This window comes from Clinocottus analis, unplaced genomic scaffold (assembly GCF_023055335.1).
Source record: "Clinocottus analis isolate CAN_PGR_092001 unplaced genomic scaffold, fCliAna1.0.p SCAF_1, whole genome shotgun sequence".
Classification (NCBI taxonomy): domain Eukaryota; kingdom Metazoa; phylum Chordata; class Actinopteri; order Perciformes; family Cottidae; genus Clinocottus; species Clinocottus analis.
The window spans coordinates 16,110,997-16,125,793 of NW_027175820.1; the positions used below are offsets into that span (position 1 = coordinate 16,110,997).

At 40.2% G+C, this 14,797-nt stretch overlaps 1 protein-coding gene across 1 annotated transcript in view; it reads right to left on the reverse strand.

Annotated features, from left to right (window-relative positions):
* ush2a (Usher syndrome 2A (autosomal recessive, mild)) overlaps positions 1 to 14,797 on the reverse strand; it is a 196,158-nt gene that overhangs the window by 75,192 nt on the left and 106,169 nt on the right. The window contains exons 49-54 of the mRNA XM_068575666.1: positions 14,484 to 14,626; positions 6,465 to 7,090; positions 5,941 to 6,110; positions 5,693 to 5,859; positions 4,197 to 4,285; positions 449 to 783 (exon numbers count right to left, since the gene is read on the reverse strand). Of these exons, the coding sequence (XP_068431767.1) occupies positions 449 to 783; positions 4,197 to 4,285; positions 5,693 to 5,859; positions 5,941 to 6,110; positions 6,465 to 7,090; positions 14,484 to 14,626 (1,530 nt within the window). The remainder of the gene's footprint in view (positions 1 to 448; positions 784 to 4,196; positions 4,286 to 5,692; positions 5,860 to 5,940; positions 6,111 to 6,464; positions 7,091 to 14,483; positions 14,627 to 14,797) is intronic.

Consider the following 14,797-nt stretch of genomic DNA (forward strand, 5'->3'; position numbering starts at 1 on the left):
ATGAAGAAATAATTGTCCTCGATTGATATTGCCACTACTATGAAATGTAATGCGATGAAACCACATTTTTTTTCTATGTGTTGTTGGACTCACTAACATAATTTTTACTGGGCCAGTGATTAAAGATAAATAGTTTTTCACACCAGTCAAATAATGTTATTACAGTAAAGTGAAACTTGTTGCTCATGTTAAATGTTACAAGGATGTGTCTTCAGTGCAGTAAAAAACAAATGTATTTTCTTATCATTGAAATATCAAATCACTGAGAATCTCTTGAACTTGTAGTAATAATATCACAAACAAGATGATTATAATCTTAATGAGACTGAAGAAAAAGGTGAAATTATCTTTAATGGTGCATCTTTTGGTTATCTGTAAGCAGACTTGTGGCCATCTAAGCCCAGTGGTATGAGACTTTGATATGGATTCTGTGTAATATCCCTCTTACCGGATGTTCGGTCCGTTGGGCCTGCTTGGTGCCTGCCAGGAAATGGCCAGAAAGGACTCGCTGACTGCCACAACAGACAGTGGTTCAAGGCCTTCAGGGATTGTGGACAAAGTGGTAGCAGGCGTGGGCAGGCTTTCTGTACATCCTCCAACATGTCCACCACCGTTGGAACATGCCAAAATAGTAATACTGTAGTTTGTGTATGGAATGAGGTCCGTTATTGTGATGTTGAACTCAGAGGCATTGGTACTGCCATGGAAGATGCGGGTTTCTGGGAGGCGGATCTCGTAGACATGGATTTCTCCATTGGTAATAAGAGGAGGAGACCATGTTACCTGAAACAGAAAAGTAGTTTACCTATTTCCTAATTTCCATCATTGGTTGGCCGGGTATGCTGAGGATGGGGAAAGCTTTTAGATGGATGAACTACAGGAAGTCATGGCACAGTGTTTGTGTGTGTGTGTGTGTGTCTGTGTGTGTGTGTGTGTGTGTGTGTGTGTGTGTGTATGTGCGCGTGTATGAGTGCAGAGTTTGCAGTGTGTGCTTGGGCGAACACATATCTGTATCAGTATGAATGCACGTGTGGTCAGTTGAGTGCTACCAGTGATTATGTAGGTAGTAACCATGTGTACATAAATTGTGACCTGGGTATATGTAAAGCGTTAAGGCTGATTTATACTTGGGTTTTACGCAGAGACGCAAGCACGCATGGCCGACCTTGCGTGGTCAAATCGGCCATTTTGCGTGCGTCACCCCAAATTTCTGACTATCCGTCAAAGCAACGCAAGCCCACAAGGCTGTGATTGGTCCGCTGATCACATCCTTTCTGAATCTCACATTTCCGGTTTCATAGCGTAATACCGCTGTTTTTAAAAGTGATAGCAGAAACACAAACAATTGATCCTGTTAAAGAACGTTTGGCTGAAGAGGTCCGCAAATATGAGCATTTATATAACTCGTCTGACGGAGTATAAGGACACGCAGATGGCGGTGAATTCCTGGAGGGAGATATCGGTGAACGTCGGCGTGCAGGTCGACTCTAAACGGTCGTTGCGCCACCTACTGTTCTGGCGTATGAAAAACGCACAGGAACTATAAACCAAAACGAGTCCGTCGATCCAACTGCGTGACCAGCAGCAGTTGTAGTTGCAGAAGTATAATTCAGCCTTTAGAATGGGTATTCTGTGTGTGTGTGTGTGTGTGTGTGTGTGTGTGTGTGTGTGTGTGTGTGTGTGTGTGTGTGTGTGTGTGTGAGTGAGTGAGTGAGTGTGTGTGTGCATGTGCGTGTGTTTATAACTCTCTTGTGGGGAAAGATAACCTGACTTTGACTTGAGCAGAAGAATCCTTTCATCAAATTTAAAACAGAGTTCACACATACACACACAAACGCGCGCACATGCACAAACACCATGCTAAAATAATGAAAACGGCTGGTAATGGAATTGCTGCATGCAAAAACAAAAGCTTGCTGTCGTTGAGCACTGCATTTGATTTGGAAACAGTTCAGTCTGTCAGCATTTCAGAGTGAAGATGAAGGTAACTGGCACACACACAAATGTTAATATACACACACACACAAACCTGTACACGTTTGAATTACAGATATCTTTACAATAAATGTTTCATACATCCACGTACAAACACACAGCTAGACCTTAATTTAACAATTGCGTACATGTACACAAACACAGATACACGCTTGTGTGCAGTCACACACACACACACACACACACACGCACACACACACACACACACACACACACACACACACACACACAATCAGTTCAACGCTTGTTGAGACTTTTGAGTTTAGGTGATGAGGTGGTCAATGTTGATGAGAGTATTATGAATGAACGTCAAGAATAATGCCTTCTCATGCAACCTTGATATTCATTTAACAAGTGACACTGTGAGGCAATACCGGACACAGACACGCCCTCTCTGAGCCACGCACACACACAGCCACATATGCGCAGGGTCATGTTGAGTTAGGTAGCTCATTTCCCAAAGTGCGTGTTGGGTGTGCTTTGTGGTGGAAGTCATTTACAGATTGAATAGCTTGATGTAATCTGGAGATGGTGAAGACAGCAAAGACCATGGGCTGACACAGAGCACTGGGGCTAAGGCCAGTGCAGTGTGTGTTTGTGTGTGTGTGTGTGTGTGTGTGTGTGTGTGTGTGTGTGTGTGTGTGTATTTGTAAAACGTGTTTTTGTGTATATCAAAGAGACAGAGAGACAGAGAATAAAGTTGGTATTGAGAAAGAATAGGAGAATAGGTGTGTGGACATGGTGCATGTGGTGTGTGTGTATTTGTGCATTTATACCATCATATCCAAAAGAAAACTCAAAGGCCCAACATCTGTCGCTAACAATACATTTCTACAATCTATTTATATATATGTATCAATGTTATCATATACATATTTAGGTCAATTTGTATTGTCATTCTGCAAACAAAGACTGGGATCAAGTTCAAAATCTTGAAAAGAGAAAATGATTTGGGATCGGTGACAGATCTCACCTAAATGTATGGTTTAATTAGAAGTTGCTCAATCAACCAGCAACAGTTGGCAAACATTAAATATTTGCAGAGATAATGAGTGACAATATAAAACCAACACTAACACTAAGAGCTGTCAATCAGACACTAACAAAGTTGCAGATACATACATTTGATTGGGTATCTTCTTTGACATTACCTGTCTCTTTGAAATTGTTTATACCAAACTCCTACACACCGATACAGTAGCTGATGCATTACAGATGTCTGTTTGCAAAATCAATCTATTTAATTCTATCTTTGCTTTGTTGCACATACAGTAACTCTTTTTTTCCCATCAAAGTCCAAAACAAAACCCTTTATTACAACAATCAATGTGAAGCCAAAAAGACGTGAAAAAAACAAGATGCCATCCTAATACCAGAAAAGCAGACATTTAGTGGACTTTGGCTTGATATCCTGACTGGACGTATTCATATATAACAAGAAGAAATGCAAATAAAGCAAACATAACGGCATACGAGAAAATAAGTACTCAAGACGTCATATGAAAAAGAAACCATTTAGAGAATGAAGGCAGATATTCAAAATCTTGTCTATGTTGTCAAGGTCAATTGGTAACCAGGAAGCAGCCTGCCTGTCTGTCCAATTAGCAACAACCAGGAAGGAACACTTTCCTTCTTGGACCTATGACCCCTAAAGCTGTGCTGCAGCAGAGATGACAGGGGCGGTTTAGAAATGATGACAGGCATTAGCATTTTTCTGCAGTTAGCATTAGTGCAGGACAGTGCAGTGCATGCGTGTGTGTGTGCACATATCTGTGTGTGTGCATGCCTACAATATGGTTTCAGTGGCTTTCATTGATGGGCCTTGATGTGGGATTAGCAAGTGGTGGAACTTAATTCTGGCCCCTCCTTCAAAATGGCCGACAGGAAGGAAGCTGCCTCAGACAGGGTCACATCCCCTCCCATTTTCTGAAGGGGACCTTGAGTTGAATGTTTTTCTTTCTCATTAAATCTCAAGATAGAAAGACAGAGGAATCAGTATGACATTGCTTTGTCTTTTCTCCGCCGAGTGACTGAAGTTGCAATATATTGTATAGTTTTCTGTTAAAGAAACATATACACTGAGTTTCTTGTTGAATTTAAGGGAATTTATTGTAATTGATGAAGTGCTATCAGAAGCAGCATGACTGACTTGGATTATATTTGTGTACATTTGTGTACATGTGTACAAATAGGGTACATACCTGAATTGACTCTGGCCCCAACACCTTCACTATAGGAGGACTGAGACCAGCCGGCCGAGAAGGTCTGGTGGTGACATTGACCCAGGGTCCTGCAAGTATGCAACAATATGTGATTAAAGAGCCTGCTGAGGTAAAAAAAAAAAAAAAAAGGCTAGAAGTTATATTTGACTCAAAGCTGTCGAAGTCAGTCAAGCTGACACTAGACAGTGTACTAATGTTGCACGGTATACCGATACTAAAAAAGTAGCGCGCTACCCGTACGTTAAAAACGATACGATTTTGCATATTTTAAGTGTCAGTACTTTCTGAAAATAGCGCTTCGTTAAAACTGCTCCGCTCTCTCTCTCTCATTCTGCATGCAAAGAGTGCATGGAGACAGAGCTCAGGGGGGCGGGGCTTAAGGCTCAGTCTCACACACACAGAGCAGCAGCAGCGCGCTCTCTGATCGGGGGAGACATGGCCGCAGCTCAGGAGCTCTTGCCGACCATCCTCTGCTTCTAGAAAAAAAGGCGCCAGAAGTGTAATCGAGAGATACTTTGGATACAGTGCAGACTGTGAGGGAAAGCCCAATGACACCGATAGACCCGTCTGTAAAACGTGCTTTAAAGCAACACAGACAAAGGGAGGTAACACGTCAAACATGGCCATCAGCTTTCAAGCAGACAGCCCGAACTTTTTAAAGAGTTTAACGAACGACAGGTAAGCAAATGTAATTATAAACATGAAAAACCCCGAACTCACCCATATACAGGCACGAGTAGCATTAGCCTAGTTTGACTACAAGCATTTATGATCATGAGGTCAGAATGCACACAAAAGTGTACCAAATGAAACACAATTGATGCAAACTGGTGACATGCTGGTAGAGTCTGAGGGTGGATCTTGAGCTAATTAGTTCAAGATTATTAATAAGTGCATATGATAGCTTTAGGTTTTTTTCACCTCAAACACACATCTGTAAAATTATTATTATTATTATTATTATTATTATTATTATTATTATTATTATTATTATTATTATTAGTAGTAGTAGTAGTAGTAGTAGTAGTATGGAGTATTATTATCTACAATTGCTCATACTTATGGAAATAACTATATAGTCATTCGGACAATAGACCTACATAGCCGTGTATAATCAATGCTATGATAGCACCATGTAGTTTTCATTAATATCTTGCTGTATGCAAATACTAATATTAATGCCATTTGTCAAGTGTTCCAAAAGCTGGGCAGAAACAAGTTGGTCAAAAATGGAACCATACAGATGTTTTATTTATCACTATTATAGATAAATATACCAGTATCATATCATATTTATGGTATCGTATCGAATTCTAGTATCGTATCGTAAGTATCGGTATCGTGATATTAATGGCAGGTCTTGTATCGAAGTCATAATTTTGGTATCGTGACAAGCCTACAGTGTACAACTAAACATATACACATCTTGATCAGATTTTATTTAATTTCAGTTAAGAACATTGTTATAATCTCACCTGTAGTGTTGCCAGCTTGGTTATGGAGCACAAGTCGATACTGGTAGCTAGTCCAGGGACTGAGGGCCGATGAAGAGTCCAGAAAGGAGAGAGGGGGAGGGTCTGGTGGGAGATGGCCCACTGTGGAGACTTGTTTGGTCCCAGTAACTCTACGTTCAATCAGCCACCTATGCCCAGCACATGATACAATATAATTAATGTAAAGTGTCACAGAGGGATTGAAGTGTATGTATTTAATTATCTCTTACCGCTCTAGTGGTCCATTGCTCCACTCTGGTGCACCCCAGGACAAGAGAACAGAGGTGGGGGTGTCAGAGTAAGGATGAGGTGCAGGAACCCCTTCAGGGGGAGCTGCAAGGGTACGAAAGTCCTGAGACATCCCAGACACTGAGCAACCGACACTGGTGCACGCCTCCATCTAGATGTTGGAGAACAATTTTGTAACATCACAGTGAAATACGTCTTTCTAGTGTTCTTGAAAGGCTGGACGTTTTCATCAGTTAGTAAGATTCTGACATCTTCAACTTTCATGCGAAAATAACTGTTAAAGGGAATACAACCAAAAAAAATGAAGGGTGCAATGACATTTTGAATTTGTATTTATTCAACATAACCTAATTAGACAGGAAAATAAACAAACATTTGTTTAAATCGGAAATTATGATTACATGTTTTTTGATGCATAGTATAAAAGTAGTAATACTTGCATAATATTCTATTTAATATAGTACAATATTGTGTTCTACTATAGTATTATTCTTATATATTGTACCTGGAGGCTGTAGGTCTGGTATGGCGGTAGATCGAGGAAAGTGTAGCTAGAGGTGTTCCCTGGAACAGTGACTGATAGAATAGATGAACAGGAATCTGAAGCTGTACTAAAGAAACCAGAAATGGGGCTGTCACTGGGGGTATTGGGTTCAGTGGGATTGAATTTGATGGAAGCAGGACCTTCGCTCGTATTGCTTACATCAGTGGACTCATTCTGGTTGTTGTCTGCGATACCAGGAGTCAAGCTAAGAAAAGGGTTAGGGAGGAGGTTGGGTCTAGTGCTTTGGATTGCGCTTGAGCTGTCATTACTACCTGTTGTGACGGTGGACATGGAGATGTGGCTTAAGCCTGGGGTGGTATGACTGGATGTTGGCCTGAGGTTACGACTTGAGTTGATATATGCACCCTCTGTGCTGGGCAATAGACTTGTGTTACGACCTGAGTTGGAGTCGACGGTCGTACTGGTGCTGGAGACTGAGCTGGGCTTAGAATTAGAAGTAGAGCTGGGGCAAAGATAAAGGGTATAATTGGTTATAATGCCATTAGCTTGGGAGGGAGGAACCCAGGTAAGTGTTACACTTCGAGGATGGAGCCTGGAAACAGTTGGACTGTGGACTGGTCCTGGACCTAGTGGTAAAGAAAAGAGAGAATGGAAAAAGAGACATGGAAAGGAAATTAAAAAAGGCAAGAGACAAATATACCCTTTGCGTGTGAGTTTATAAGAGAGTTAAAATAAAAGAGAGGAGGATCAGTTCAAAAGAACTATTTGATAAGTTATGTCAAGAAAGACATTAGAAGGACAAAGACAGATTTTGCCTTTTCTATCAAAGGGATTAACATGGAAACTCTCTTTCTCTCACAATTTTACCCCCTGAGCAAACCAATATTGTAATTATGGATTAATGCAGTACTTGTGACTGCTTGAATGTGAGTCGTGCATCTTTCAGCAAAGAATTCAGTGCTGATGTGTCGGCCTAGGTGGAGTGCTCAGAACATTGTAGTACTTCTTTGCACTGGCTTTGCTAAACAGTAACATGTGACATTTATAAGCATGCAAACTCACTCATATGACCCATAATTTCAAAGAGGAATACAAGTATCCATAATACATACAAGTGGCCATAATACTGTACATACAAGTGATGTACTTAAATCAAATAAGTTTGTATAAAAGACAATTGGGATTAACTTCTCAGAGAACAAGTAGATTTATAATTTGGGTCTATATCGTGGATTCATGTTCACACTGCCATTGTAAATGCCTGGGAGTGCCTTGATTTCTTATGTCTAGAAGGTAAAATGATCGTCACTACAGGTGTGGCAGAAAGAGATGCACATCAGAAGGCCGCACACACACAGACACACACGCACACATACACACACGTGCATGATCTGCTGTCCATGCCTGGATAAGAATCTACACAAGACTAGTCAGAGGTATATTTCACTCCAGGGTAGCTCATTTGAAGGTAGTGCCCCTCCTCACCCTCCTCCCCCAGCATTTACATCCCACTGTACTGCTCTATAATGGACACACACAGACGCATGTCCATATCGTAGACACATACTCTTCTTGACACACATATTCGCATGCCCACACCCACAGTGATGCAGTATAGCAGTAATGGTGCTGTGTGAAGGGCAAGCAGATCAAGGTGACTGAGCGGACTGAGGGAGCGTGCTGCGTCGCTAAGTGCTACCGCTAACCGCTAACGGCTTTCCCAGATGGCGGTGTGTGTGTCTGTGTGTGTATGTGTGTGTGTAAGAGAGGGTGAAAGAAGATGAGCGGTTGAGAGTATGCGTGCATGACTGTGTGAGAGATAAAGAATGCAAGCATGTGTATGTGTTGTGCATGTCAGCACGCCTGAGGACAAGACAGCAGTTGTGTAAAAATGTGCCTATTTTGTTGAATATCTACTACATGAGCACTAACATTCAGTGTTTGGCCCAGGATGCGCCACCTCTCTGAAAAGTTAAAAAAATCTCTTAGATTATAATGGTAATCCAGATTCAGATGTTTTGCCTAATACTTCATTTGGATAATATAATGAACCTTTTCAATATGTCTTCCATGTTTTAAAAGGTTCAAGTTTGCAGGTATGGTAAAAATACAATGAGCAATATATATATATATATATATATATATATATATATATATATATATATATATATATATATATATATATATATATATATATATATTACAAAAAAGGAAACTGACAGAAAAAAACTTACAGAATTTCAGAAGATCTTGCTGGTAAAGTTACAGATGGCCCTCATTGATTTATTAAAGTAAAAATGTATTTACTAATACATTAGGTAAAAACTAAAACAAACAAAAAACTGGCAGAGTCCACACGCACGCATGCACACACACACACACACACACACACACAAACAAACACACACACACACACACACACACACACACACACACACACACACACACACACACACACACACACACTGTGTGTAATGTGTGTAATAAAGTCAAACACAGTGAGAGAGGCACATCCCGAGTGGAGATTCAATGATACATTAAAATGGCAGCTGGTCAGCAAGTCACACACACACTTAAAAAAAAAAATCTTCCATACAAATAAACAACAGTATAAAATCGCGACGTAAAGCTTGGTTGATTTTACAGCTCACAAATCGTCCCACCAACAACCCATCTTTCTTTATAACCACATCTTTTGTCCTTTCCGTTTTTTTCTCTCTTTCTTATCTTTTCCTTTCTCTGACCCCTTCCTTCCTTCTCCCCGCCACCTCTCCCTCATTTTCTCCTGTCTCTCTCCGTTACTCGCGCTTTGTGTCGTGGTCTCTCTCCCTCGCGCTCTGGTCTCCCTGCTAAATAAACAATGCAGAGAGTTGACCTTTTGGGTTAACAGGTTTTTATGCTAGCTCTACTCAGCACTCACACTGATTCAATTACCACCAAAGGTCCACTGAACCCCACGAATAACCAAGGAGCCAGTCTCCCTGTCTGTCTATGCACCGATCTGTCGGCCTCTCTGCGTTTTTGTCCGTCTTGGAGGGTTGAGGTTGAAGGTCTCACTACCTGTTTGTAAAATGTTCAACATCCATCTGTCTATTTTACTATATTCTTGTTTGCCTTGCTGTATTTGCTTCTGTCTGTCTATCAAAATGTTGGTCCGCTCCAACTGATATGAAAACACTCAGCGACAAGAAACATTCAGAGAAGAAGAAGATTGCAAGTAGAATGTCCTCAATTGCAAAAACACAATCCAGTCACCTTGATCCAGCCCCCGTCTACAACCCAAAATAACCCCTGTTGTCACCCCCCATTCCTTCCTCATTCTCTCTCTCCTCCGCTCCCCCCATCCCTCTCTATCCCTCTAAGTGTTGAGTGTTATTTAGGCTTTACTGGCGCGTGTAAAATTCTGCAATTTGAAGGGCTGTTAAGTTTTTCAATTGAAATTTTCATTTAAGATGCAGGTGATGCTTTTTCCTTTTTTTTTTTTACTGATGCTTTACTGCTCCTTAGATAGGAGGGAACGAGTGTTGAGGGAATGCGTGGCAAATCCTCTCTTTCTGGGTTCCTGAGTCCCTATTGCGCTTTCCCTCTTCTGCTCCTTCCTGCTCTACTCTTCGTTTTTCAATCTCCCATCTTCTCTTTCCCAAATGTTCTTCTTTTCCCTTGTCTTCCAGTCCCCTTTACTCCCTCCCTACCTCTCTGACCTCTTCATTCCCCATGCCTTTTTGTCTTTCTTTCCCCCTCCTTAATCCCTTCCTCCACACCTCCCACCGTTACTCCTCCTCTCTCCAGTAAAACACAGTAGCAGAAGGCTAAAACAGGAGCGCGGGGCCGCCAAGCCTTAAATCACATTTATAAGGATTTGGTTAGCATAGTAATAACACAATCAACTGACAAGGGCTGGGAGAAAGGGAGGGAGGGGTGAGTGTGTGTGTGTGTGTGTGTGTGTGTGTGTGTGTGTGTGTGTGTGTGTGTGTGTGTACTTGTGGGTGTATACATGTTTTGAAGCTTCTTGTGCATATTGTAAGTGTGTACATCTGTGTCTATCCATTTTGAGAGACCAGGAAGGGAATTATTTTTAGCCTTGAACAGGGTCCCGAGCGTGCGTGTGTGTGTGCATGTGGGTGACTGGGCTTTTGAAGGTGAGTCGAGGCTCCTAGGAGTCATAATGAGGACAAACGCTGAGCTTTACTGTAATCAAGATGCTTACGACATGGTGTCAAAACGTGACAAGCAATACGGTGAGAATTTACATTGCAGTTGATATCTTTACTTTTTCTACAGATTATTTAATGTCATTGCTGCTTTAGGAGACACTGAAGCGGCAGTGAGAAAGAGGATGATGTATGACCAAGGTCATGAGCTTGCTTTGTATCCATCGCATCATGACTATATGTGATGTACATTAGCCTGAAAGTAACTATGACCATCACGGTACATGAAATGTCAATCACTCAAACATTTGCAAATCCTTTTCAGACATTGACTATTTAAAGTGATTTACTTATTCCTGGTAAACCTCTGATGTATCCATGTACTACAGAAAGAAAACTAACAACTGCAAAGTAATATATGGCTTTAAAACTATAATGTGAAATATGTCAGTGTTTCACAATTTTTAAATCAGAGAGAACTGATTGGATAAATATACTAAAGAAGTTCTAAACCTATTACCAAAGCTATTTGACTGCTGAGGAATCCTGCTTTTTACTTTCAGAAATGTACATTTTCGAATTGGTTCTGACAGTATATTTAAAGAAGTGATGTGTAAATACATTTTCAGGTAAAGTTTATAATAGTACTTAAAACATTACAATTATTTATTGATATTTATGTTATTATTGCAGTCACTTATTCATTAAATAACATTAATTCTTTGTGTTCTGTCATTACCTCTAAATTCATTCCTCCTTTTTACTTCTCTCTCACTTTCTGCTTTAACTTCAATTTAGTAAAACAATGCTTCTTTAATGTTCTGTCTCACATATACACACTTACTTTCTAAGATCATTTTGTCAAAACAGTACTTCAGTCATACTCCCTATATCACACACACACACACACTTACGCTTTCTCTCTCTCTCTCTCTCTCTCTTCTCTCTCTCTCTCTCTCTCTCTCTCTCTCTCTCTCTCTCTCTCTCTCTCTCTCTCTCTCTCTCTCTCTCTCTCTCTCGCTTAGATCACTTAGCTAGTGTGAACATGGGAGTAGACAGAGGAAAGGGAGCTGTCCAACACGGCTAGAGTTTATGTTCACAGGAGCCGTCTGTCTGTTCTGCAGCGGCAGGAATTCATAGGGACCAAATTACATTAAAAAAGATGGATATAAAACTTTAATGGAATGATAAAAAGGAAAGGAGAAAGCGTGGGTCTCTCCCTTTCTCTGTTCTGTCATTAGCCTTCTCTTTTCTTCTCTCCCTCTTTTTTCCTAAATTCCTCATCTTACCTTTTTGCTCTCTCTATTTTTCTTTTCTCACTTCTCTACATGTTTTTTTCCTCTATATTTTCTCCTCTCTCTCCCCTTCTCTCTCTCGTAAATACTTAAGGGCTAGTCCGTCAAAAAGAAGAAGTGAAACCCATTCTGTCTTTCTTCCTGTCTTTTCATGTTTGAGCACAAAGACTGAGAAATGAAAAGGTATGACAGTATGAAAGACAGAGGACAAGACATATATGTATGAAGAAGAATGAAGGAGAGATACAAAGGGATACAATTAATGAGGTGAAAACATATTTGGATTCACGTTGCTAATGAAGGTCCATCTCAACTTTCAGTGTAATATTTACAATTCCATCACAAAGTAGAAACCTATAAAACCTGGAAAGCAAGGTTACAGCTAAAAAAATACAGAGGGGGGACTCTTCCAAAAGAGGTAAAACTTAAAGGACTGCACAACGTTTATATTAAGTTAATCTGTCGTATATGTAATTTGAGCATGTGTATGAATGTTTGTATGTGTTTACAGTATATACATACAGTATTCATCCTTTTGTAAGAGTGACTTTGTATCAGCGGCATTAAAAAAACAATAATTCCATAATAACTATTGGCTTTACAACACATCAAATCTTACCGAATAAAATGTGAAAGTTATGTTTTGAAGCATGTGGGCGAGGAGATTATGAAGGGATAGCAGCCTTTCCTGTCATCCCCTCATCATCATGGGATGATGAGGGGATGGGCTTATGGTGACAAATTACACATCAATGTTAGAAAACCCTAATCTGGAAATCTGCCTCTCTCCCATCATGGCTTTGAATCCCTTATTAAAAGCTTCCATACCTATTATGTACTCTATTATTATGTTAAAGGTTTTTTCTATGCATACTTTAAAATGATTAGACCCAATACGATGTACTCTATATCCATGACGAGTTGTAAGATTAAATTGTAAGATGGGGCATTTAATTGTGAATAATCCATTGAGATCAGTATGACACAAGAAGCTGTGAAAAGGCAGGCAGGTGTATAAAAGACTGTTGGGCAGAAAGAAAAACAAATATATCAATTCCCCATTAACACACAATACATCATTTTCATATGATATTTTGTGCTGTTGTGTGAGATAAATAAAACAATTGTGCTTGTAGATTATAATTAAATAATTAATATTATTAAACAGAGATGGAACTGGCAGAATACAAAAAAAGAGACACACTTTCTTTCTTGTTTGTGCTTTTGGGGATGAGTTTGTCAGCATAGAAACTTCATGAGTATGTGTTACTGCTTGTGAGCATGAGCAGGTGTGTGATTGATAAGGAGGACATGGAGGTGTGTGTGTATGACACATGTTCTCAGTGTGTGTGTGTGTGTGTGAGTGTGCTTACGACGGTGCCTGAGAGAGGCAGAGATAGGGGAGAGAGGGATGGACGTTTGAACGATGAGGCACTGTGTGACCAAATGGACACATTTATTACGTTCTGCACGCATGCACGCACACACTCTTACATGAAAATACACAATTGTACACACAACTAAAAACACAAATAATTGTCCACCTACATGGTAAAAAATTCTAAAAAATTAAAGGCCATAATTCAATGAATACTAAATGTTTGAAATTGGGTGTGTCTGAATGGGTGTGTGCAAAACTGTTCATGTGATTGTGTTTGTATTTTATACCACAACTGCATGTGTACATACACATTTCTGTGTGTGTACATGTGCATGTATCCTATGTATGCAAATCTCAGTGGCTTAATGATAATGTATGTGATAATAGCGTGGTGCTAATTAATTTATAACTTTGCACTGAGGAGGCTGTTCCAGTGGCTAATATGATTCTATTACAGCAATTAGCCCACAATGACACTGGCTAGGTCACTCACACACAGGCACACACCTTACAGTATGCAAATCTCTGTGTGTCAGTGTGTTTCACCCAATCTTGCTTGTCCCCATCTTTCATTTTTAATATTTTCTGTAGCCGTCTCTTTTCCTTGTTGCCTTGATCATATTGGCCACTTGCACATCAAGAAACGAATACACTTTAAACTACACTATAAAATAAAACCTTGGAGACTTTCACTGACTAACAGGAGACTGGGCAGAGGCTCTGTTTTTTCCCACCACATGCCATATGTTTAATGTGTGAGGCTATTGTTTAGATCATCACCTAAAATCAGGAGATCTGTCAGACTCCTTGACTTTGACTCAGCAGCACTGACGGCCAACTGACGGCAGAGGCCAACTAATAACCAGCTGCTGCCAGCCACCTGCCAGCCAGTCACTTGCAAAACTTGGCAGGACTGCTGACACAAGCACCCAGACTGCACAATTCACAAGAAAATAAACAATGCCAACAACCACTGCCAACAGGTAGCCAAGAACAAGGGAGCGTTTATCTGACCCACCACCAAGTTTGTTTCTCACTACCAAAATTATTTATTTATTTCTTATGGTTATTCATTAATGATGTTTCTCTTTTGCTGTTTGCATTGGAACACACATGTTAATGTATGCATCTGTGAGCAACAAGTATGTTACATTTTTTGTGTGGACTTGTTGGTATGAGTCTGTGTACTTACTATCTTCTGCGGTGCGCAGGGTCGCCCATGGACTGGCTGTCTGCCCATGTGTGTGTGAGATCACCACTCTGAACATGTACTTGGTGTACGTTGATAGACCCTCTACATGGTAGGAAAAGGTGTCCGTTGCGTTTTCCATAAGCCTAAAAAAGGAGTTTATAAATAAAAACAAACATAAATTGACTGAAACTCAAGTGGATCTTGTCAAAATGTGCTGTTCTGTAATAAAAAAAGGTGCTACTTTATATATATTATTTTTGTACCCGCTAATGAATCGTTTTCTTTTTCAACTTTGTTCACCATCTCTTGTTTTG